The 26,855-nt window shown below is 48.7% G+C and overlaps 2 protein-coding genes and 1 pseudogene across 3 annotated transcripts in view; 2 read left to right on the forward strand and 1 right to left on the reverse strand.

Annotated features, from left to right (window-relative positions):
• The window catches only part of LOC146079911 (uncharacterized), a 26,087-nt gene extending 23,341 nt beyond the window's left edge, over nt 1-2,746 (reverse strand). Inside the window, exon 1 of the mRNA XM_083186619.1 lies at nt 2,551-2,746. Within this exon, the coding sequence (XP_083042745.1) occupies nt 2,551-2,586 (36 nt within the window). The 5' untranslated portion in view covers nt 2,587-2,746. The remainder of the gene's footprint in view (nt 1-2,550) is intronic.
• A 5,425-nt stretch (nt 2,747-8,171) lies between these two features.
• LOC146079834 (Y-box-binding protein 2-A pseudogene) lies at nt 8,172-8,779 on the forward strand (annotated as a pseudogene).
• Nucleotides 8,780-15,184: 6,405 nt separating this feature from the next.
• Nucleotides 15,185-26,855, forward strand: part of LOC146079912 (uncharacterized) — a 77,333-nt gene continuing 65,662 nt past the window's right edge. For both annotated transcript variants that reach the window (XM_083186621.1, XM_083186620.1), the window contains exon 1: nt 15,185-16,536. The gene's annotated coding sequence lies outside the window, so the exon portion shown is untranslated. The remainder of the gene's footprint in view (nt 16,537-26,855) is intronic.

Raw genomic sequence — 26,855 nt, forward strand, 5'->3', positions numbered from 1 at the left:
TCACCCCTAAGCCCCTTTTTAGTCCCCCGTATACTCACATACCCCTATCACTACCCAGCTTCCTGCTCCTGTTTTCCTGTGTTGTGACCTCCGCCAGTGGGGAGCCGCTGACTCAGAAACACCCTACTATACTATTGCACACACACACCTAAACAACACGCACACACAGCCCCCCACACCCACAAATGTCACTGTACCATCCACACTATCAATGTACATCTCACTCTGCAACCGCTTTTTAATTAAACAAAACAATACACACCCCCTTCCACATCATATGCTCTCTAACACATTTCACCTATAACTCAAGTTGTAATACAGGCATCTTACATACAATTCTAACCATCTTTCTCATATACAAATGTTCACAAATTAAGGGGGCGCAGCCCCTTACGACGGTGTGAAGAGCGCCCGTAGGGCGCGATGAATCACCTAGTTTCCCTATATAGTGTAATCATGCGAGCAGGACCCGCCTACATCTATGTCTGTTATTCCCCAGTCACACCTTATTACTGCAATATGTAGCACTTATCCTCATGTATCACACTCCTATTTCCCTATACAGTGTAAGCCTGCGAGCAGGACCCTCCTACCTCTATGTCTGTTATTCCCCAGTCACATCTTATTACTGCAATATGTAGCACTTATCCTCATGTATCACACTCCTATTTCCCTATACAGTGTAATCATGCGAGCAGGGCCCTCCTACCTCTATGTCTGTTATTCCCCAGTCACATCTTATTACTGCAATATGTAGCACTTATCCTCATGTGTCACACTCCTATTTCCCTATATAGTGTAATCCTGCGAGCAGGGCCCTCCTACCTCTATATCTGTTATTCCCCAGTCACATCTTATTACTGCAATATGTAGCACTTATCCTCATGTATCACACTCCTATTTCCCTATATAGTGTAAGCCTGCGAGCAGGGCCCTCCTACCTCTATGTCTGTTATTCCCCAGTCACATCTTATTACTGCAATATGTAGCACTTCTCCTCATGTATCACACTCCTATTTCCCTATATAGTGTAAGCCTGCGAGCAGGACCCTCCTACCTCTATGTCTGTCTGTTATCATACAGTTTGTTTTGTCTTGAATAGTAAAGCGCAACAGAATTTTTTAAGAAACTGATAATAAATAAGGGGGTCCTTATATAGCACCGATGGAGAATCATACATCACACACAGAGCAGGAAGGACCATGTATTATACAGTAAAATCACAATAGGGGGAGGAAGGTCCCCATACATCAGATAGAAGGACCCTATGTAGCAGACATGATCCCATAGGGAGGACTCTATATACAGCCAACACTAACCCTATACACAACCAGGGGGAAGGACCCCATGAATCCCACGGGAGGAAACGCATCCCACCGGGAGGAGGTGGAACCCTCATCGCATCCCACCGGGAGGAGGAGGAGGCGGGACCCTCAGCGCATCCCACCGGGAGGAGGAGAGGCGGGACCCTCAGCGCATCCCACCGGGAGGAGGAGGAGGCGGGACCCTCAGCGCATCCCACCGGGAGGAGGAGGAGGCGGGACCCTCAGCGCATCCCACCGGGAGGAGGAGGAGGCGGGACCCTCAGCGCATCCCACCGGGAGGAGGGACCCTCATCGCATCCCACCGGGAGGAGGAGGCAGGGGGTTTCCCATGCATCACACAGGGAGGAGGAGGCAGGGGGGTCCCCATGCAACACACAGGGAGGAGGAGGCAGAAGGGTCCCCATGCATCACACAGGGAGGAGGAGGCAGGGGGGGCCCCATGCATCACACAGGGAGGCGGCGGCAGAGGGAGGACCCCATGCATCACACAGGGAGGAGGAGGCGGCAGGGGGGACCCCATGCATCACACAGGGAGGAGGAGGTCCCCATGCATCACACAGGGAGGAGGAGGTCCCCATGCATCCCACAGGGAGGAGGAGGTCCCCATGCATCACACAGGGAGGAGGAGGTCCCCATGCATCCCACAGGGAGGAGGAGGTCCCCATGCATCCCACAGGGAGGAGGAGGTCCCCATGCATCCCACAGGGAGGAGGAGGTCCCCATGCATCCCACAGGGAGGAGGAGGTCCCCATGCATCCCACAGGGAGGAGGAGGTCCCCATGCATCCCACAGGGAGGAGGAGGTCCCCATGCATCCCACAGGGAGGAGGAGGGAGGGGGTCCCCATGCATCCCACAGGGAGGAGGAGGGAGGGGGTCCCCATGCATCCCACAGGGAGGAGGAGGGAGGGGGTCCCCATGCATCCCACAGGGAGGAGGAGGGAGGGGGTCCCCATGCATCCCACAGGGAGGAGGCAGGGGGGTCCCCATGCATCCCACAGGGAGGAGGAGGAGGCAGGGGGGTCCCCATGCAGCACATAGAACTATATAGCAGCCAACAAGGACCGTATACAGGGGGAGGGACCACACACATCACACCGGGAGGATGGAACCTCTATCACAGTAAGGACAATACACATCACATAGGGGGAGGGGGGAGAGCGCTCACAGCAGCGCCGGGTAGGGATAGCGGCACGGGTACAGCACGGCGGCGGCTCCGGAGCTCACCTTGGCCAGGCTATCGGACAGCAACGGCCGCTCCATCTTCCCGTCACCTCGACTACAGCCCGAACACACTGGCCGATCACCGGGGGAGGGACCAGCCCTGCTGGAGGTGGAGCCAGATGAGGCGGGACTGCCAACAGGGCGGGGAAAGGGAGCTTGCTGACGATTGGTGCGTCACCGGAGGAGGAGTCACGGAGCGGCGGGCGGGGAGTGACAGACTAAGGACTCGCAAACGATTGGTAGAAACAGAAGGAGGAGCTAGATAGTGGGGATGAGACGTAACGACGGGTACTCGCTCCTGGTTGGCTGAGGCGAGGAGGCGGGAATTGCTGCTTTTCACAGGATAAGGCGGGGACCGGGTTGAGGGGGGATGGGAGGCGCGCTGCTGATTGGTCGATGTCAGAGGTGGAGCCTGTATTCAAATCACCATTTCACGGGGCGGGGATGTGACTCATTATACCCGGATGGTGAATAATCTGTGTTCCCTCGGGACGGGAGCTGCAGCTGCTTCCTGCCTGATAGATAATAGAGCTGCCTGTCCTCTCCTCTGTGTGCTATACAGAGAGACCCCGTTATATGTGTGCTATACAGAGAGACCCCTGATCTATGTGTGCTATACAGAGAGACCCTCGTTATATGTGTACAATACAGAGAGACCCCTGATTTATGTGTGCTATACAGAGAGGCCCCTGATCTATGTGTACAATACAGAGAGACCCTTGTTATATGTGTGCTATACAGAGAGGCCCCTGATCTATGTGTGCTATACAGAGAGACCCTCGTTATATGTGTACAATACAGAGAGACCCCTGATTTATGTGTGCTATACAGAGAGGCCCCTGATCTATGTGTACAATACAGAGAGACCCTCGTTATATGTGTGCTATACAGAGAGGCCCCTGATCTATGTGTACAATACAGAGAGGCCCCTGTTATATGTGTGCTATACAGAGAGACCCCTGGTATATGTGTGCTATACAGAGAGACCCCTGATCTATGTGTGCTATACAGAGAGACCCCGTTATATGTGTGCTATACAGAGATACCCCTGATCTATGTGTGCTATACAGAGAGACCCTCGTTATATGTGTACAATACAGAGAGACCCCTGATTTATGTGTGCTATACAGAGAGGCCCCTGATCTATGTGTACAATACAGAGAGACCCTCGTTATATGTGTGCTATTCAGAGAGGCCCCTGATCTATGTGTGCTATACAGAGAGACCCTCGTTATATGTGTACAATACAGAGAGACCCCTGATTTATGTGTGCTATACAGAGAGGCCCCTGATCTATGTGTACAATACAGAGAGACCCTCGTTATATGTGTGCTATACAGAGAGGCCCCTGATCTATGTGTACAATACAGAGAGGCCCCTGTTATATGTGTGCTATACAGAGAGACCCCTGGTATATGTGTGCTATACAGAGAGACCCCTGATCTATGTGTGCTATACAGAGAGACCCCGTTATATGTGTGCTATACAAAGAGAACCCTGATCTATGTGTGCTATACAGAGAGACCCCTGTTATATGTGTGCTATACAGAGAGACCCCTGTTATATGTGTGCTATACAGAGAGACCCCTGTTATATGTGTGCTATACAGAGAGACCCCTGTTATATGTGTGCAATACAGAGAGACCCATGATTTATGTGTGCAATACAGAGAGCCATGATCTATGTGTGCTATACAGAGAGACCCCTGATCTATGTGTACAATACAGAGAGACCCCTGTTATATGTGTGCTATACAGAGAGACCCCTGATCTATGTGTACAATACAGAGAGACCCCTGTTATATGTGTGCTATACAGAGAGACCCCTGATCTATGTGTACATTACAGAGAGACCCATGATCTATGTGTGCTATACAGAGAGACCCCTTATCTATGTGTACAATACAGAGAGACCCCTGTTATATGTGTGCTATACAGAGAGACCCCTGATCTATGTTTACAATACAGAGAGACCCCTGTTATATGTGTGCTATACAGAGAGACCCCTGGTATATGTGTGCTATACAGAGAGACCCCCTGGTATATGTGTGCTATGCAGAGAGACCCCTGATCTATGTGTGTTATGCAGAGAGACCCCCTGGTATATGTGTGCTATACAGAGAGACCCCTGATCTATGTGTGCTATACAGAGAGACCCCTGATCTATGTGTGCTATACAGAGAGACCCCTGTTCTATGTGTGCAATACAGAGAGACCCCTGGTATATGTGTGCTATACAGAGAGACCCCCTGGTATATGTGTGCTATACAGAGAGACCCCCTGGTATATGTGTGCTATACAGAGAGACCCCTGTTATATGTGTGCTATACAGAGAGACCCCTGTTATATGTGTGCTATACAGAGAGACCCCTGATCCATGTGTGCTATACAGAGAGACCCCCTGGTATATGTGTACCCCTGTTATGTGTGCTATACAGAGACCCCTGATCTATGTGTGCTATACAGAGAGACCCCTGATCTATGTGTGCCATACAGAGATACCCCTGATCTATGTGTGCAATACAGAGTGTGATATACACATATATAAGTGCCACCTAAAGGACTAAAACAGGGGGCATAGGTCCCTAAAGCCCACGCTTGGAAAGCAACCAAGCCAACCCCGTCCACTTGTGCTATGGACTTTGTCTATGTTCAATAAAGTTGTGTAAGAGAGGGGAAGGAGGGGTTAAAGGCCAGAAGGCGGGGGGTTAAGGAAAAGAGCGCGCGGAGTGAAAAGTGAGGAGAAGCAGGGAGTGTGTGGCTGGCGGTACCTGAAGGCAAGGGAGAGCTGGATGATCGGCCGCAGACGGGGACGCCGAGATGGAGTGACGCTGGCGCATCACAAGGTGCCCAGATACAGCGCAACCCAGCACCGCAGGCTAGAAGGAGAGAGGCGCCGAGAGGGGCGGGACATCTGGAGCGGGAAGAGAGAGAGACAGCCGGCACCTGAAGCAGCCGCACGCAGAGAGAGGGAGCCGCTGCTGGCGGTGATTGACAGGAGAAGAGCGAGGGGAGCCGCGCTCCCAGACCAGTGCCTGAGCCGCGGCAACAGCAATAGGGACGCAAGGCATGCTGTGGAGAGAGTGACAGCAGGCGCCTGCAGCAGAGACCGGCAGAGTTGTGGCCCCCACAAAATGTGAGTAATTGAACCCAAAGGGGCACCCAGCGCACCTTACCCTGCTAGAGGACCACCCACCTACTGTAGAAAAGGATTACATAAAGGATCAGCCTAGTCCCCGCAGAGACCCTTGCATCCCCAAGGACTTGCATATCCCCAGTCACAGAAACCTTGGGCTGTTAAGGAGGGGCCTCCATTTTGAGTTATGTCGCCCCTGCCATACCTCTCTGACAATACAGGGATGTAGAGACTGACTGGGTTGGCTGGAGTTGTTCGGGGAGCACCTGCAGGACATTGATACGCTTATTACCGGATAACAGCCCTTCAGTGCTTATAGAAGAATTAGTGGAGATTACCGTCCTATAACCAAATTGACTGCTAGTTTATGCCCCAAGGACTGGGCTCTATTGGATGCTGACAGGAAGGGGACTGCTGCAGAAAGTGTCAGTTGTTATCCCGTTTGAACAGACCCCTGTGGATTACAAATATTCAGTACAAGTTTATAGTCCAAAACAGGAACTGACGCTTTGGGATCTCTGCAATAGACTCTAGACTTTTAAGGGGTGATTGAACTTTCCTCTCCCAGGGATTCCATAAGGACTAATGGTGATATCACCCAGGTACAACCAGTGCACTATAAAATATGTATTATTGCGCAATAATAATTTGGTGTATCTTTATCTATGCAATAATAATTCTGTTTATCTTTATCTATGCACTAGTAATTATCTGTGTTGTTTTGTGCCGATGTGATGCTAAAGTTATATGACGTTAAAGGTGAAGCATAGGCAGTCTCATAAGATATAGAGGAGAAAGTGATTTATACTATTAGTCGTTTAAATTTGTTAGCTAAGGCCAGGTTAGCCAGCCAGGTGGCAAATTATTTGACTGTCATAATATATTACTTATTGTTCTTGAAAGCGCAGGTTGCCCGATACTGTGCAAATAAAGTGTTAACCCCTTCTGAACCACTCTGAGTCTCCTGCCTCCAATCCTCTACGACACAGAAGAAGCAGTACCATCCGAGCAACAACACCGTAAGAGGAAGCACACCATTATACACCACCTGTGGTTATCACATTTGGCGTCACGAACAGGATACATACACTAAAAGCGGAGAAAACCCAACCCAGCGTCGGTCAAGATGTCGCAAGAGGAAGCTCAAGGAAACCCGCAAGCCATACGGGGCACGGATCAAGGAGATGCATCCGGAGGAAGCGGCTCTACTGCACAGATACCGGCAATGATTAACATGCTATACTACTTCGGAGCACCGTGGCTCCCCACCTATACGGGAGAGACCAGATCATCAGAACCCAGCGGATTCCGCGACTTCAGGGACCAGCTGGAGACCCTATTTAACGTACACGGGCTGAATGAAAAACAGATCGAAATCCTAATGGCGCAGTTGAAGGGGTTCGCCAAGAGAGAAGTAAAATCATGGCCAGCAACTCAGAAAGAATCAGCGACAGCGATATTGAACAAATTGGCAACGATCTTTGACGCTAAGACGCTATCAGAACTGAAGACACAATTTTACGCTCGGAAGCAACAACCGCAGGAGACGTTACGAGAACTCGCTGTAGAACTGCAAGAGGCACTACAAGCCATCAAGGAGTGCACCCCTACCGAAGCCATAGCAGAGAATGAGACACTTACGAACCAGTTCCTGGATGGGATATACGATGTAAACACGAAGGGTCAACTGAAGATGCTACACCGACAGGAGGCACCCATAGACTTTGCCAAATTCAAGGAACTGGCGGTCAAGGTTTTTGGGGACAAGCCTAGAAAAGGGAAAGTGGCTATGAATTCTGAAGTAGCTGTTTGGCAGCAATCCCAAGTCACCGCTGCTAAGGACCCGATTGCAGAAATGAAAGAACAGATCGCTGACTTGACCCAAGGGATGACCGACCTCTGCCGAGAACTGAGAGCCCTGAAAGAAACACCTTCCCAACAGAGATCGTGGAGGACGGAAAGAGAACCCCAGTACAGTAATGACGGGAGGAATATTCCGTGGAACTCTCGTCGCCTCCCATCGGATCGGTTTGACGAACAGGGAAGGCCGATATGCAGGCGATGCCAGAAAAGCGGGCACATTGAGAGAGACTGTAGACAACCCGAACATTTAAACGAAGAACTCCCGAGGTCCAGGACCAACCGTCGGGAGAACCTTCAGCAATAGGTCCTTTTCCCCAAGAATGGCTACCAGTATGTCGGGCAATGTCCTGTGATCGAGATTGAAATCAATGGAGTCACCTTACCAGCCTTGTTAGATACTGGATCCCAGGTCACCACTGTTCAATAGGTTGAATTTGCTAAGCACTGGGAAAAAGAAGAAATCCTGGCACCGCCGCCGGCGGGGCTGAACCTGTTAGCCAGCAACGGGCAGGATATTGAATGCTGTGGATATTGGGAGGCCGGGATCAAAATAGGACATGCTCAACTGCCCAAACAAGGGTGTCTGATTACGACCTTCGAAGACAAATGGCTGCCACACGTAATAATTGGAATGAACGTCCTAAGAAATTGCCCTGAAGAACTAATCTCGACACTGACACGAGAACTGTTTAACCGACCTCAGACGGTGAGACGAATCATGCAATACACCATCTATGACCGGAGAAGCCAGGCGGGGAAGAGAGTGCTGGCTACGCAGGTACAAGGAACCGTCAAGTGGTTTAATGTCCGGAAGAGGTATGGCTTCATCAACAGGAATGACACAAAAGATGATGTCTTTGTCCATCAGACGGCCATAAAGAGAAACAAACCCCGGAAGTGGCTGCGCAGTGTTGGAGATGGCGAGACAGTTGAATTTGATGTGGTAGAAGGAGAGAAGGGTGCTGAGGCCGCCAACGTGACTGGCCCTGGCGGTGTACCGGTTAACGGAAGCCAGTTTGCTCCCAACAGACATCGGTTTCGCAGACGTTTCTACCGGCCAAAAGTAGAGGATGCCGCAGAAGGGTGTGGGGAATGCGTAAGTACGGACCAAGCAAGTGAACGGAAAGGAGAAGGGGAAGAAGCGTTCCCTCAGCAAAGACCCATCCAGCGCAGAAGTCCACCGCCATTCGTCCACAGACGACATATGGGTATGGGAAACAGAGCAGCGATTTAGGAGCTTAACACCCTCCCTGAGGGGACAGAAGTTATACAGACTGACGGGGTGAACGAGCATCGGCTTGAACTGGCCGAGAAAGTAATGGAAGAAAGGATGGAGACAGCCCACCACCGACAAGGGACAAGTTATGGCCAGGACGCGAATGCTGCATCGTTCCGAGTAGGAGCCCGAGTTTGGAAGTTGAATGACCAACAGAGTAACGAGTTAGATTCCTGCTGGGAATCTGTGCCCTACGTGATTGCCCACCTTCTGGCTACAGACACGGGGTGTATGGGATAAGAAGAGATGGAGATGACCACCAAGTTCTCAAAATGGTACATAGAAACCAACCCAAGCTTTGCCGGGGCAGAATGAGTCTGGAAGATGGGGTAAGAGACAGTACAGAAGAAGATGCAAATCCACAAGTCACCTACCATCTTCTGCAAGACCCAGCATGCTTCCAACGCCTTGTAGGAGTACTCCAACAGCACGGTATGAGGTTGCCGCAGAGAAAAGGAGAGGCCGAGGAACGTGGCCCATTCCTCCATGAAGATGGTGTGGAACTGTCACGGCTAAAGGGCTGGATGGAGTCGTGCGGTGCACAGGAACCGGAGACGGACCAGGAGGAGTAGGATTGAAACGTGCAGGTTTAATAACTGATTTCATAAATGATAAACTTCACTCAAATACTTCTTTAAGTGACAGTTGGAATAAATTAAATAGAGTCCAGCACAATACTAATAACGGGCAGGGAAATCTGGAAACGTATACTTGGTGAGCCAGAGTACATAGATGAGGATCCGGAAGGAGGTTGATTTGATGACAGAAGAAATGGATCCGGATGACTGAAAGATGATGGAATGAATGAGTTGTATGAAGGAGGACAGCGGAAAGCTGTGCAGGGTAATTCTGGGACACAAGCAGGAACAAGCACTAGGTAGGACTTGCAGCATTGGTGTCAGGAGAAAACTTCCTTGTAGCAAGATGCAGGGAGCAAGGCACCAGAGTCAGGAGAGAAAGAGCCAGGATCCGGGAATCAGCTAGGAGTTGTGAATGACTCCAAAGACTCATTGCACTGACACTGAACAGCCTAGGCAGATCCCCTATATCCCCAGGGGATGGCTGCCATTGGCTGTCAGCACAGGATGAGGAGGGAACCTCCACTCTGGGCCAATCTGTCTCCTGCCCTCAACCAAGATGGCGACGCCGGCCTCCCGGCACCACTACTGCTGCCATCCCTACCCAGAGCTGCCGCTACCCGCACACCGCAGACCGGAGCCTGCACACGCTAGCCGGCGGCGGGCGCGGACGGGTGAGTACTGTACCCGCCGCGCTCCGTCGCGGCTACGTGTGACAGTACCCCCCCTTTTCAGGGTGACCCCAGGGCGCCTATGGGCCTTGTGCGGATTTCTCTGGAGAAATTGCTTTACCAGTTTTGGAGCGTGCAAATCAATGGAATCCACCCAAGAGTTCTCTTCGGGACCAAACCCAACCCATTCCACCAGATACTGGGTACGAGAATTGCGGCAACGAGAGTCTATAATGCGTCTTACCTCGAATTCAGACCCACTTTCGGAGTTAATCTTGGGCGGTTTGGGAATCTTCTTTTGATAAGAGTTCAACCTTAAAGGCTTGAGGAGGGACACATGGAAGGAATTCGAAATCCTTAGGGAAGGAGGAAGTTGAAGTCTATAAGCGACAGGATTAATGACTTGGATGATAGGGTATGGCCCAATGAACCGGGGAGCCAGCTTCATAGAGGGCAGACGGAGGCGTATATGGCGGGTAGACAGCCATACCCGGTCTCCGACTTTCAATCTGGGCGCTGCCCTTCTTTTCCTGTCTGCCATCCTCTTGTATCGGGCGGAAGATTTAAGAAGAGCGGTGTGGACATCCGACCAGATTTTAGCAAAGCGTTGTAATGAAGTGGTTGCTGCAGGAACTTCGGAAGAGGATAATTCTGAGAAATCCGGAGATCGTGGATGTTTGCCGAATACTGTAAAGAAGGGGGTGGTTCCGGAGGAAGAGTGATAGGAGTTGTTATGCATATATTCTGCCCACGGGAGAAGATCCACCCAGTCATCTTGGGACGACGAGACAAACAGTCGGATAAAGGCCTCCAAGTCTTGATTCACCCGTTCTGTCTGGCCATTGGTCTGGGGATGAAAGGCAGTGGAAAACTTGAGTTTGACCTGTACCGCGGCACAGAGAGCTCTCCAGAACTTAGCAACGAACTGTACTCCGCGGTCGGATACAATCTCTTTGGGCAGTCCGTGAAGTTTAAAAATGGTTGAGATAAATAGCTGAGCCAGTACTGGAGCAGAGGGGAGACCTTTTAGTGGGAAAAAATGGACCATTTTCGAGAATCGGTCGACCACTACCCAGATTGCGGTATGACCTTTTGAGGGAGGTAGTTCGCAAATGAAGTCCATTGACAGATGGGTCCATGGTTCTGTGGGAATGGTTAGAGGGCGGAGAGGACCAGCGGGAGTTGTTCTGGGCACCTTATGCTGAGCACATCTTACACAAGAAGCGACGAAGTTGGTTACGTCGTGGCGGATGGTTGGCCACCAATAAGAACGTGACAGGAACATCAAGGTCTTTTGTGCTCCTGCGTGCCCTGCGAAGCGGGAAGAATGTGCCCATGACAATATTTTCTTGCGGAGTTCGGGGGGAACGAACGTTTTACCTGGAGGAGGAGATGGCTGTACGGTTACTTGGGCGAAGACCAGCGGATCGAGGATTGGACGAGGAGGTGTCTCTAGGTCAGAGGTCGTCTCAAAGGAGCGGGATAGAGCGTCTGCCTTAGTATTCGTGGTTCCAGGTCGGAATTTAATTTGGAAGTCAAAGCGTTCAAAAAACATGGCCCAACGGGCTTGGCGGGCAGTAAGGCACTGAGCCTGTTTAAGAAAGGACAGATTTTTGTGGTCTGAATACACGGTGATCTTATGCCGTGCCCCCTCCAGAAGGTATCGCCACTCCTCTAACGCAGTTTTGACTGCAAGCAACTCCTGTTCCCCGATGGGGTAATTCTTCTCTGCCGGGAGGAATTTTTTGGAGAGGAAGGAACAAGGGTGTAATTCTTGATCCTCACCTTTTTGTGACAAGATGGCCCCGATCCCTTCCGAGGATGCGTCCACCTCGAGAATGAAGGGCCTGTCAAGGTCTGGTTGGAGGAGGATTGGTGCCGTTATGAATGCTCTCTTTAACTGCTGGAAGGCAGAGGATGCTTCTGGCGACCATCGGCTTGGATCAGCTCCCTTGCAAGTGAGAGCAGTGAGGGGAGCAGCGATAGTAGAGAAGTTCCGGATAAATCGCCGGTAATAGTTTGAGAACCCTAGGAATCTCTGAATTCCTTTGAGTGTTGTGGGGGCTGCCCAGTCTTGGATGGCTCTCACCTTCTCTGGGTCCATTTCTATCCCAGTGGCGGAGAGAATGTGACCCAAGAATGGAATGGACGTGACCTCAAAAACGCACTTCTCCAACTTGCAGAACAGTTGATTTTGGCGAAGACGTCGTAGGACTTCGGACACTGTCTGTCTGTGAAGTTGAAGATTTGGAGAGAAGATGAGTATATCGTCTAGATAGACTACGATGGAGTGGTACAGCAAGTCCCGAAAGATATCATTTACAAACTGTTGGAAGACGGCGGGGGCGTTACAAAGGCCGAAGGGCATCACCAGGTATTCATAGTGGCCGTCGCGCGTGTTAAAAGCCGTCTTCCACTCGTCACCTGGACGGATCCGGATCAAATTGTAGGCCCCTCGCAGGTCCAATTTAGTAAAGATTGCTGCCCCTCTGATCTTGTCGAATAGTTCTGCGATAAGGGGTAAGGGATAGCGGTTTTTAATGGTGATGTCGTTCAGGCCCCTATAGTCGATACATGGCCGAAGACCGCCATCCTTCTTTTTCACAAAGAAAAACCCGGAGAAGTAGATGGTCGAATGAAACCTTTGTTTAAGTTCTCTTGAATGTACGAGGACATGGCCTCAGTCTCAGGTAGCGACAGGGGATAGATGCGGCCACGAGGAGGGAATTTCCCGGCCACCAGCTCTATCGGGCAGTCCCAAGGACGGTGAGGAGGCAGGGTGTCGGCACCACCTTTACTGAATACATCTGTAAATGAACGATATGGTGCGGGTATCGACAAGGGTGGAGCTGAAGAGGATGAAGGATAGTTACCCTCACGTTGTGGATGGGTCTGGTAGACCGGAAGGATCTGAGGAATGCAAGTAGACTGGCAATCTGTTCCCCAGGCCTTGACCTCCATATTGGTCCAATCGATGTGTGGGTTATGTTTGGAGAGCCAGGGAAGGCCCAGGACCATTTGGTGTGAGGACTGTGGAAGAATGAAGAATTCGAGGGTCTCTTGATGTAGAGCTCCTATGAGCAGTGTCACCGGGGTGGTCTGATGGGTGATTTGTCCACTACGAATTCGACTCCCATCCACTGCAGTGAGGACCAGCGAGTGATCCAGGGGTTGCACAGGCAGGGCATGTTGGGTGACAAAAGAAGAAGAAAGGAAGTTTCCCGCTGCTCCAGAGTCCAATAGGGCCTGAACTCTTTTTCTCCCTTGGGGACACACAAGGGTAACCGGAATGGTGGAATCAGAAGAAGAGGGAGATGGAAGCAAGACTCCTAATCGGACCTCCCTCGGGGAGATTAGGAGCGGTCGTTTCCCGGCCGCAGCGGGCAGGAAGCCAATAAGTGAGCTGAGGAGCCACAGTACATGCATAGATTCTCTCGCCGTCTTCGGGACTTCTCTTCGAGAGAGAGACGGGAGCGGTTGATTTGCATGGGCTCATCTGTTGACACCGCAGGAGGCGGGGTTGGTTTGGAGGCTGGTGCGACATTGGAAGGAAATCGAGGGCGAAGGCGATCAGAGCGATTCCTCTCAAGTTGGCGTTCTTGGAGTCGCAGATCGACTTTGTTACATAATGAAATGAGTTCAGCCAGGGTGGAAGGGGAATCGCGAGTTGCTAACTCGTCCTTGATGCGCCCGGCTAGGCCGTTCCAGAAGGCAGAAACGAGAGCCTCTTCGTTCCATCTGAGTTCGGAAGCCAGGGTTTGAAATTGTACGACATATTGTCCCACTGGGCGACTGCCCTGACGAATCCTTAGGATCTCTGTGGCTGCGGAGGACACTCTGCCAGGCTCGTCGAAGATGCGACGGAAGGAGGCCACAAACTCTTCATAGTTATTGAGGATGGGATCCGCACGCTCCCAAAGGGGGGACACCCACTCCAGGGCTGGACCCGCCAGTAGGGACACGATGTAAGCCACCCGAGTCTTGGGAGAGGGGAAATTGGAAGGCTGGAGGGTAAAATGGACGTCACATTGATTCAGGAATCCTCGACACCCCCTCGGGGACCCGTCATATTTACTGGGGGTTGACAGGTGTAGATGGTGAGGAGCAGCTGGCCCAGGGGGAGCAGCAGAGGCCGAAGCTCCGGAGGTTGGTGCTGCTGAAACTGAGGGAGCCACCTGAGGTGATGACAAGGTCTGGAGAAATTGAGCCACTTGACGCTGGGTAGTCTCTACTTGTTCCAATCGAGCCATGATGCCTTGAAGAACATCCGTCATGGAGGCCTGTGCTTCACCCGATTCCATCGGGTCAGTGCAAACTGTCACGGCTAAAGGGCTGGATGGAGTCGTGCGGTGCACAGGAACCGGAGACGGACCAGGAGGAGTAGGATTGAAACGTGCAGGTTTAATAACTGATTTCATAAATGATAAACTTCACTCAAATACTTCTTTAAGTGACAGTTGGAATAAATTAAATAGAGTCCAGCACAATACTAATAACGGGCAGGGAAATCTGGAAACGTATACTTGGTGAGCCAGAGTACATAGATGAGGATCCGGAAGGAGGTTGATTTGATGACAGAAGAAATGGATCCGGATGACTGAAAGATGATGGAATGAATGAGTTGTATGAAGGAGGACAGCGGAAAGCTGTGCAGGGTAATTCTGGGACACAAGCAGGAACAAGCACTAGGTAGGACTTGCAGCATTGGTGTCAGGAGAAAACTTCCTTGTAGCAAGATGCAGGGAGCAAGGCACCAGAGTCAGGAGAGAAAGAGCCAGGATCCAGGAATCAGCTAGGAGTTGTGAATGACTCCAAAGACTCATTGCACTGACACTGAACAGCCTAGGCAGATCCCCTATATCCCCAGGGGGCGGCTGCCATTGGCTGTCAGCACAGGATGAGGAGGGAACCTCCACTCTGGGCCAATCTGTCTCCTGCCCTCAACCAAGATGGCGACGCCGGCCTCCCGGCACCACTACTGCTGCCATCCCTACCCAGAGCTGCCGCTACCCGCACACCGCAGACCGGAGCCTGCACACGCTAGCCGGCGGCGGGCGCGGACGGGTGAGTACTGTACCCGCCGCGCTCCGTCGCGGCTACGTGTGACAGGAACAGACGTCCGGCATACCTGTCCAGAGTATCAGAGGGGTCAACCCCCTCTAAATTAGAGAATAATTGTAATGTTTGATGTAAAATGTAAAGTTATGAAAGATATGTAAAGTTTCATGAGGACATGCAAAATTTCAGAAGGGAAGAATGTGATATACACATATATAAGTGCCACCTAAAGGACTAAAACAGGGGGCATAGGTCCCTAAAGCCCATGCTTGGACAGCAAATGGACTACCCCGTCCACTTGTGCTATGGACTTTGTCTATGTTCAATAAAGTTGTGTAAGAGAGGGGAAGGAGGGGTTAAAGGCCAGGAGGCGGGGGGTTAAGGAAAAGAGCGCGCGGAGTGAAAAGTGAGGAGAAGCAGGGAGTGTGTGGCTGGCGGTACCTGAAGGCAAGGGAGAGCTGGATGATCGGCCGCAGACGGGGACGCCGAGATGGAGTGACGCTGGCGCATCACAAGGTGCCCAGATACAGCGCAACCCAGCACCGCAGGCTAGAAGGAGAGAGGCGCCGAGAGGGGCGGGACATCTGGAGCGGGAAGAAAGAGAGACAGCCGGCACCTGAAGCAGCCGCACGCAGAGAGAGGGAGCCGCTGCTGGCGGTGATTGACAGGAGAAGAGCGAGGGGAGCCGCGCTCCCAGACCAGTGCCTGAGCCGCGGCAACAGCAATAGGGACGCAAGGCATGCTGTGGAGAGAGTGACAGCAGGCGCCCGCAGCAGAGACCGGCAGAGTTGTGGCCCCCACAAAATGTGAGTAATTGAACCCAAAGGGGCACCCAGCGCACCTTACCCTGCTAGAGGACCACCCACCTACTGTAGAAAAGGATTACATAAAGGATCAGCCTAGTCCCCGCAGAGACCCTTGCATCCCCAAGGACTTGCATATCCCCAGTCACAGAAACCTTGGGCTGTTAAGGAGGGGCCTCCATTTTGAGTCATGTCGCCCCTGCCATACCTCTCTGACAATACAGGGATGAAGAGACTGACTGGGTTGGCTGGAGTTGTTCGGGGAGCACCTGCAGGACATTGATACGCTTATTACCGGATAACAGCCCTTCAGTCCTTATAGAAGAATTAGTGGAGATTACCGTCCTATAACCAAATTGACTGCTAGTTTATGCCCCAAGGACTGGGCTCTATTGGATGCTGACAGGAAGGGGACTGCTGCAGAAAGTGTCAGTTGTTATCCCGTTTGAACAGACCCCTGTGGATTACAAATATTCAGTACAAGTTTATAGTCCAAAACAGGAACTGACGCTTTGGGATCTCTGCAATAGACTCTAGACTTTTAAGGGGTGATTGAACTTTCCTCTCCCAGGGATTCCATAAGGACTAACGGTGATATCACCCAGGTACAACCAGTGCACTATAAAATATGTATTATTGCGCAATAATAATTTGGTGTATCTTTATCTATGCAATAATAATTCTGTTTATCTTTATCTATGCACTAGTAATTATCTGTGTTGTTTTGTGCCGATGTGATGCTAAAGTTATATGACGTTGAAGGTGAAGCATAGGCAGTCTCATAAGATATAGAGGAGAAAGTGATTTATACTATTAGTCGTTTAAATTTGTTAGCTAAGGCCAGGTTAGCCAGCCAGGTGGCAAATTATTTGACTGTCATAATATATTACTTATTGTTCTTGAAAGCGCAGGTTGCCCGATACTGTGCAAATAAAGTGTTAACCCCTTTTGAACCACTCTGAGTCTCCTGCCTCCAATCCTCTACGACACAAAAGAAGCAGTACCATCCGAGCAACAACACCGTAAGAGGAAGCACACCATTATACACCACCTGTGGTTATCACAAGAGAGACCCCTGTTATATGTGTGCTATACAGAGAGACCCCTGATCTATGTGTGCTATACAGAGAGACCCCTGATCTATGTGTGCAATACAGATAGACCCCCTGGTATATGTGTACTATACAGAGAGACCCCTGTTATATGTGTGCTATACAAAGAGACCCCTGTTATATGTGTGCTATACAAAGAGACCCCTGTTATATGTGTGCTATACAGAGATACCCCTGATCCATGTGTGCTATACAGAGAGACCCCCTGGTATATGTGTGTTATACAGAGAGACCCCCTGGTATATGTGTGCAATACAGAGAGACCCCTGGTATATGTGTACTATACAGAGAGACCCCTGTTATATGTGTGCAATACAGAAAGACCCCTGTTATATGTGTGCTATACAGAGACCCCTGATCTATGTGTGCTATACAGAGAGACCCCTGATCTATGTGTGCAATACAGAGAGACCCCTGTTCTATGTGTGCTATACAAAGAGACCCCTGTTCTATGTGTGCTATACAAAGAGACCCCTGTTATATACCAGAGGGTCTCTCTGTATACAGGGGGTCTCTCTGTTTACTTACACACAAAGCCATAAACCAAACTACACCAACATACATATCTTCTCTTATCTCAAAATATCATCCAACACGACCTCTACGCTCCTCCCAAGATCTGCGTCTCTCATCCACACTCATTACTCGCTCCCATTCCCGACTGCAGGACTTTCTACGGGCTGCACCCACTCTGTGGAATGCCCTCCCAAGCACAATAAGACACTCCTCCAGTCTCCAAACCTATAAGCGTTCCCTAAAAACTCATCTCTTCAGGCAAGCTTATCAAATTCCAGAACCAGTCATAGAACCTTGCGTTCTGGTGGAATCGATGCAATAAAGAATACAGTATCTATCCTTATGTATCAATGCCTATTTTCCTATAGATTGTAAGCTTGCGAGCAGGGCCCTCCTACATTTTGACTGTCTGTAAATACCCTGTTTTGTTTCACTGTCTGCTATTGTAAAGCGCAACGGAATATGCTGCGCTATATAAGAAACTGTTAATAAATAAATAAATAAATAAATATGTGTGCAATACAGAAAGACCCCTGTTATATGTGTACTATACAGAGAGACCCCCTGGTATATGTGTTCTATACAGAGAGACCCCCTGGTATATGTGTGCTGTACAGAGAAACCCCTGATCTATGTGTGCTGTACAGAGAGACCCCTGTTATATGTGTGCTGTACAGAGAGACCCCTGTTATATGTGTACTATACAGAGAGACCCCCTGGTATATGTGTGCTATACAGAGAGACCCCCTGGTATATGTGTTCTATACAGAGAGACCCCCTGGTATATGTGTGCTATACAGAGAGACCCCCTGGTATATGTGTGCTATACAGAGAGACCCCTGATCCATGTGTACTATACAGAGATACCCCTGATCAATGTGTGCTATACAGAGAGACCCCCTGGTATATGTGTGTTATACAGAGAGACCCCCTGGTATATATGTGCAATACAGAGAGACCCCTGGTATATGTGTGCTATACAGAGAGACCCCTGGTATATGTGTGCTATACAGAGAGACCCCCTGGTATTTGTGTGCTATACAGAGACCCCTGATCTATGTGTGCTATACAGAGAGACCCCTGATCTATGTGTGCTATACAGAGAGACCCCTGTTATATGTGTATTATACAGAGAGACCCCCTGGTATATGTGTGCTATACAGAGAAACCCCTGATCTATGTGTGCTGTACAGAGAGACCCCTGTTATATGTGTGCAATACAGAGAGACCCCTGGTATATGTGTGCTATACAAAGAGACCCCCTGGTATATGTGTGCTATACAGAGAGACCCCCTGGTATATGTGTGCTATACAGAGAGACCCCCTGGTATTTGTGTGCTATACAGAGAGACCCCTGTTATATGTGTGTTATACAGAGAGACCCCGTTATATGTGTGCTATACAGAGAGACCCCTGTTATATGTGTGCTATACAGAGAGACCCCTGTTATATGTGTGCTATACAGAGACCCCTGATCTATGTGTGCTATACAGAGAGACCCCCTGGTATATGTGTGCTATACAGAGAGACCCCTGATATATGCGTGCTATACAGAGAGACCCCTGTTATATGCGTGCTATACAGAGAGACCCCTGTTATATGTGTGCTATACAGAGACTCCTGATCTATGTGTGCTATACAGAGAGACCCCCTGGTATATGTGTGCTATACAGAGAGACCCCCTGGTATATGTGTGCTATACAGAGAGACCCCTGATCTATGTGTGCTATACAGAGAGACCCCTGTTATATGTGTGCTATACAGAGAGACCCCGTTATATGTGTGCTATACAGAGAGACCCCTGATCTATGTGTGCTATACAGAGATACCCCTGTTATATGTGTGCTATACAGAGAGACCCCTGTTATATGTGTGCTATACAGAGAGACCCCTGCTATATGTGTGCAGAGAGACCCCTGATCTATGTGTGCTATACAGAGAAACCCCTGATCTATGTGTGCTATACAGAGAGACCCCTGTTATATGTGTGCTATACAGAGAGACCCCTGTTATATGTGTGCTATACAGAGAAACCCCTGTTATATGTGTGCTATACAGAGAGACCCCTGATCTATGTGTGCTATACAGAGAGACCCTGATCTATGTGTGCTATACAGAGAGACCCCTGTTATATGTGTGCTATACAGAGAGACCCCTGTTATATGTGTGCTATACAGAGAGACCCCTGTTATTTGTGTGCTATACAGAGAGACCCATGTTATATGTGTGCTATACAGAGAGACCCCTGATCTATGTGTGCTATACAGAGAGACCCCTGTTCTATGTGTGCTATACAGAGAGACCCCCTGGTATATGTGTGCTATACAGAGAAACCCTTGTTATATGTGTGCAATACAGAGAGACCCCTGTTATGTGTGCTATACAGAGACCCCTGATCTATGTGTGCTATACAGAGAGACCCCTGATCTATGTGTGCAATACAGAGACACCCCTGTTATATGTGTACTATACAGAGAGACCCCCTGGTATATGTGTGCTATACAGAGAAACCCCTGATCTATGTGTGCTGTACAGAGAGACCCCTGTTATATGTGTGCTGTACAGAGAGACCCCTGTTATATGTGTGCTGTACAGAGAAACCCCTGATCTATGTGTGCTGTACAGAGAGACCCCTGTTATATGTGTGCAATACAGAGAGACCCCTGGTATATGTGTGCTATACAAAGAGACCCCCTGGTATATGTGTGCTATACAGAGAGACCCCCTGGTATATGTGTGCTATACAGAGAGACCCCCTGGTATTTGTGTGCTATACAGAGAGACCCCTGTTATATGTGTGCTATACAGAGAGACCCCTGATCTATGCGTGCTATACAGAGAGACCCCTGTTATATGCGTGCTATACAGAGAGACCCCTGGTATATGTGTGCTATACAAAGAGACCCCCTGGTATATGTGTGCTGTACAGAGAGACCCCTGTTATATGTGTGCAATACAGAGAGACCCCTGGTATATGTGTGCTATACAAAGAGACCCCCTGGTATATGTGTGCTATACAGAGAGACCCCCTGGTATATGTGTGCTATACAGAAAGACCCCCTGGTATTTGTGTGCTATACAGAGAGACCCCTGTTATATGTGTGTTATACAGAGAGACCCCGTTATATGTGTGCTATACAGAGAGACCCCTGTTATATGTGTGCTATACAGAGACCCCTGATCTATGTGTGCTATACAGAGAGACCCCCTGGTATATGTGTGCTATACAGAGAGACCCCTGATATATGCGTGCTATACAGAGAGACCCCTGTTATATGCGTGCTATACAGAGAGACCCCTGTTATATGTGTGCTATACAGAGACTCCTGATCTATGTGTGCTATACAGAGAGACCCCCTGGTATATGTGTGCTATACAGAGAGACCCCCTGGTATATGTGTGCTATACAGAGAGACCCCTGATCTATGTGTGCTATACAGAGAGACCCCTGTTATATGTGTGCTATACAGAGAGACCCGGTTATATGTGTGCTATACAGAGAGACCCCTGATCTATGTGTGCTATACAGAGATACCCCTGTTATATGTGTGCTATACAGAGAGACCCCTGTTATATGTGTGCTATACAGAGAGACCCCTGCTTTATGTGTGCAGAGAGACCCCTGATCTATGTGTGCTATACAGAGAGACCCCTGATCTATGTGTGCTATACAGAGAGACCCCTGTTATATGTGTGTTATACAGAGAGACCCCTGTTATATGTGTGCTATACAGAGAGACCCCTGTTATATGTGTGCTATACAGAGAGACCCCTGTTATATGTGTGCTATACAGAGAGACCCATGTTATATGTGTGCTATACAGAGAGACCCCTGATCTATGTGTGCTATACAGAGAGACCCCTGTTCTATGTGTGCTATACAGAGAGACCCCCTGGTATATGTGTGCTATACAGAGAAACCCCTGTTATATGTGTGCAATACAGAGAGACCCCTGTTATATGTGTGCTATACAGAGAACCCTGATCTATGTGTGCAATACAGAGAGACCCCTGATCTATGTGTGCAGTACAGAGAGACCCCTGTTATATGTGTGCTGTACAGAGAGACCCCTGTTATATGTGTGCTGTACAGAGAGACCCCTGTTATATGTGTGCTGTACAGAGAAACCCCTGATCTATGTGTGCTGTACAGAGAGACCCCTGTTATATGTGTGCAATACAGAGAGACCCCTGGTATATGTGTGCTATACAAAGAGACCCGCTGGTATATGTGTGCTATACAGAGAGACCCCCTGGTATATGTGTGCTATACAGAGAGACCCCCTGGTATTTGTGTGCTATACAGAGAGACCCCTGTTATATGTGTGCTATACAGAGAGACCCCTGATCTATGCGTGCTATACAGAGAGACCCCTGTTATATGCGTGCTATACAGAGAGACCCCTGTTATATGTGTGCTATACAGAGACCCCTGATCTATGTGTGCTATACAGAGAGACCCCTGATCTATGTGTGCTATACAGAGACCCCTGATCTATGTGTGCTATACAGAGAGACCCCTGATCTATGTGTGCTATACAGAGAGACCCCTGTTATATGTGTGCTATACAGAGAGACCCCGTTATATGTGTGCTATACAGAGAGACCCCTGATCTATGTGTGCTATACAGAGAGACCCCTGTTATATGTGTGCTATACAGAGAGACCCCTGTTATATGTGTGCTATACAGAGAGACCCCTGCTATATGTGTGCAGAGAGACCCCTGATCTATGTGTGCTATACAGAGAGACCCCTGATCTATGTGTGCTATACAGAGAGACCCCTGATCTATGTGTGCTATACAGAGAGACCCCTGTTATATGTGTGCTATACAGAGATACCCCTGTTATATGTGTGCTATACAGAGAGACCCCTGTTATATGTGTGCTATACAGAGAAACCCCTGTTATACGTGTGCTATACAGAGAGACCCCTGATCTATGTGTGCTATACAGAGAGACCCTGATCTATGTGTGCTATACAGAGAGACCCCTGTTATATGTGTGCTATACAGAGAGACCCCTGTTATATGTGTGCTATACAGAGAGACCCATGTTATATGTGTGCTATACAGAGAGACCCCTGATCTATGTGTGCTATACAGAGAGACCCCCTGGTATATGTGTGCTATACAGAGAAACCCCTGTTATATGTGTGCAATACAGAGAGACCCCTGTTATATGTGTGTTATACAGAGAGACCCCTGATCTATGTGTGCTATACAGAGAGACCCCCTGGTATATGTGTGCTATACAGAGAGACCCCTGTTATATGTGTGCTATACAGAGAGACCCCTGTTATATGTGTGCTATACAGAGAGACCCATGTTATATGTGTGCTATACAGAGAGACCCCTGATCTATGTGTGCTATACAGAGAGACCCCCTGGTATATGTGTGCTATACAGAGAGACCCCTGTTATATGTGTGCTATACAGAGAGACCCCTGTTATATGTGTGCTATACAGAGAGACCCATGTTATATGTGTGCTATACAGAGAGACCCCTGATCTATGTGTGCTATACAGAGAGACCCCCTGGTATATGTGTGCTATACAGAGAGACCCTGTTATATGTGTGTTATACAGAGATACCCCCTGTTATATATGTGCTATACAGAGACCCCTGATCTATGTGTGCTATACAGAGAGACCCCTGATCTATGTGTGCTATACAGAGAGACCCCTGATCTATGTGCGCAATACAGAGAGACCCCTGTTATATATGTGCTATACAGAGAGACCCCTGTTATATGTGTGCAATACAGAGAGACCCCTGTTATATGTGTACTATACAGAGAGACCCCCTGGTATATGTGTGCTATACAGAGAGACCCCCTGGTATATGTGTGCTGTACAGAGAAACCCCTGATCTATGTGTGATGTACAGAGAGACCCCTGTTATATGTGTGCTATACAGAGAGACCCCTGTTATATGTGTGCTATACAGAGAGACCCCTGTTATATGTGTGCTGTACAGAGAAACCCCTGATCTATGTGTGCTGTACAGTGAGACCCCTGTTATATGTGTGCAATACAGAGAGACCCCTGGTATATGTGTGCTATACAAAGAGACCCCCTGGTATATGTGTGCTATACAGAGAGACCCCTGTTATATGTTTGTTATACAGAGAGACCCCTGTTATATGTGTGCTATACAGAGATACCCCTGATCCATGTGTGCTATACAGAGAGACCCCTGTTATATGTGCACTATACAGAGAGACCCCCTGGTATATGTGTGCTATACAGAGAGACCCCCTGGTATATGTGTGCTATACAGAGAGACCCCCTGGTATTTCTGTGCTATACAGAGAGACCCCTGTTATATGTGTGCTATACAGAGAGACCACTGTTATATGTGTGCTATACAGAGAGATCCTTGTTATATGTGTGCTATACCGAGAGACCCCTGGTATATGTGTGCTATACAGAGAGACCCCTGTTATATGTGTGTTATACCGAGAGACCCCTGTTATATGTGTGCTATACAGAGATGACCCTGATCCATGTGTGCTATACAGAGAGACCCCTGTTATATGTGCGCTATACAGAGAGACCCCCTGGTATATGTGTGCTATACAGAGAGACCCCCTGGTATATGTGTGCTATACAAAGAGACCCCTGGTATATGTGTGCTATACAGAGAGACCCCCTGGTATTTGTGTGCTATACAGAGAGACCCCTGTTATATGTGTGCTATACAGAGAGACCCCTGGTATATGTGTGCTATACAGAGAGACCCATGTTATATGTGCGCTATACAGAGAGACCCCCTGTTATATGTGTGCTATACAGAGAGACCCCCTGGTATTTGTGTGCTATACAGAGAGACCCCTGTTATATGTGTGCTATACAGAGAGACCACTGTTATATGTGTGCTATACAGAGAGATCCTTGTTATATGTGTGCTATACAGAGAGACCCCTGGTATATGTGTGCTATACAGAGAGACCCCTGTTATATGTGTGTTATACCGAGAGACCCCCTGGTATATGTGTGCTATACAGAGAGACCCCTGTTATATGTGTGTTATACCGAGAGACCCCCTGGTATATGTGTGTTATACAGAGAGACCCCTGTTAAATGTTTGTTATACAGAGAGACCCCCTGGTATATGTGTGTTATACAGAGAGACCCCTGTTATATGTGTGCTATACAGAGAGACCACTGTTATATGTGTGCTATACAGAGAGACCCCCTGGTATATGTGTGTTATACAGAGAGACCCCTGTTATATGTGTGCTATACAGAGAGACCACTGTTATATGTGTGCTATACAGAGAGACCCCCTGGTATATGTGTGTTATACAGAGAGACCCCCTGGTATATGTGTGCTATACAGAGAGACTCTGTTATATGTGTGTTATACAGAGAGACCCCCTGGTATATGTGTGCTATACAGAGAGACCCCCTGGTATATGTGTGCTATACAGAGAGACCCTGTTATATGTGTGTTATACAGAGATACCCCCTGGTATATGTGTGCTATACAGAGAGACCCCCTGGTATATGTGTGCTATACAAAGAGACCCCCTGTTATATGTGTGCTATACAGAGAGACCCCCTGGTATATGTGTGCTATACAAAGAGACCCCCTGTTATATGTGTGTTATACCGAGAGACCCCCTGGTATATGTGTGTTATACAGAGAGACCCCTGTTAAATGTTTGTTATACAGAGAGACCCCTGTTATATGTGTGCTATACAGAGAGACCACTGTTATATGTGTGCTATACAGAGAGATCCTTGTTATATGTGTGTTATACAGAGATACCCCCTGGTATATGTGTGTTATACAGAGAGACCCCTGTTATATGTGTGCTATACAGAGAGACCACTGTTATATGTGTGCTATACAGAGAGATCCTTGTTATATGTGTGTTATACAGAGAGACCCCTGTTATATGTGTGCTATACAGAGAGACCACTGTTATATGTGTGCTATACAGAGAGACCCCCTGGTATATGTGTGTTATACAGAGAGACCCCCTGGTATATGTGTGCTATACAGAGAGACCACCTGTTATATGTGTGTTATACAGAGATACCCCCTGGTATATGTGTGTTATACAGAGAGACCCCTGTTATATGTGTGCTATACAGAGAGACCACTGTTATATGTGTGCTATACAGAGAGATCCTTGTTATATGTGTGTTATACAGAGAGACCCCTGTTATATGTGTGCTATACAGAGAGACCACTGTTATATGTGTGCTATACAGAGAGACCCCCTGGTATATGTGTGTTATACAGAGAGACCCCCTGGTATATGTGTGCTATACAGAGAGACCACCTGTTATATGTGTGTTATACAGAGAGACCCCCTGGTATATGTGTGCTATACAGAGAGACCCCCTGGTATATGTGTGCTATACAGAGAGACCCTGTTATATGTGTGTTATACAGAGATACCCCCTGGTATATGTGTGCTATACAGAGAGACCCCTGGTATATGTGTGTTATACCGAGAGACCCCCTGGTATATGTGTGCTATACAGAGAGACCCCTGTTATATGTGTGTTATACCGAGAGACCCCCTGGTATATGTGTGTTATACAGAGAGACCCCTGTTAAATGTTTGTTATACAGAGAGACCCCCTGGTATATGTGTGTTATACAGAGAGACCCCTGTTATATGTGTGCTATACAGAGAGACCCCCTGGTATATGTGTGTTATACAGAGAGACCCCCTGGTATATGTGTGCTATACAGAGAGACCACCTGTTATATGTGTGTTATACAGAGAGACCCCCTGGTATATGTGTGCTATACAGAGAGACCCCCTGGTATATGTGTGCTATACAGAGAGACCCTGTTATATGTGTGTTATACAGAGATACCCCCTGGTATATGTGTGCTATACAAAGAGACCCCCTGGTATATGTGTTATACAGAGAGACCCCCTGGTATATGTGTGCTATTCAGAGAGACTCCTGGTTTATGTGTGCTATACAGAGAGACCCCCTGGTATATATGTGCTATACAGAGAGACCCCTGTTATATGTGTGCTATACAGAGAGACCCCCTGGTATATGTGTGCTATACAGAGAGACCCCTGTTATATGTGTGCTATACAGAGAGACCCCCTGGTATATGTGTGCTATACAGAGAGACCCCCTGGTATATGTGTGCTACACAAAGAGACCCCCTGGTATATGTGTTATACAGAGAGACCCCTGTTATATGTGTGCTATACAGAGAGACCCCTGTTATATGTGTGCTATACAGAGAGACCCCCTGGTATATGTGTGCTATACAGAGAGACCCCTGTTATATGTGTGTTATACAGAGAG

Source organism: Crinia signifera, chromosome 5, assembly GCF_055691185.1.
Source record: "Crinia signifera chromosome 5, ASM5569118v1, whole genome shotgun sequence".
NCBI classification, from domain to species: Eukaryota; Metazoa; Chordata; class Amphibia; order Anura; family Myobatrachidae; genus Crinia; species Crinia signifera.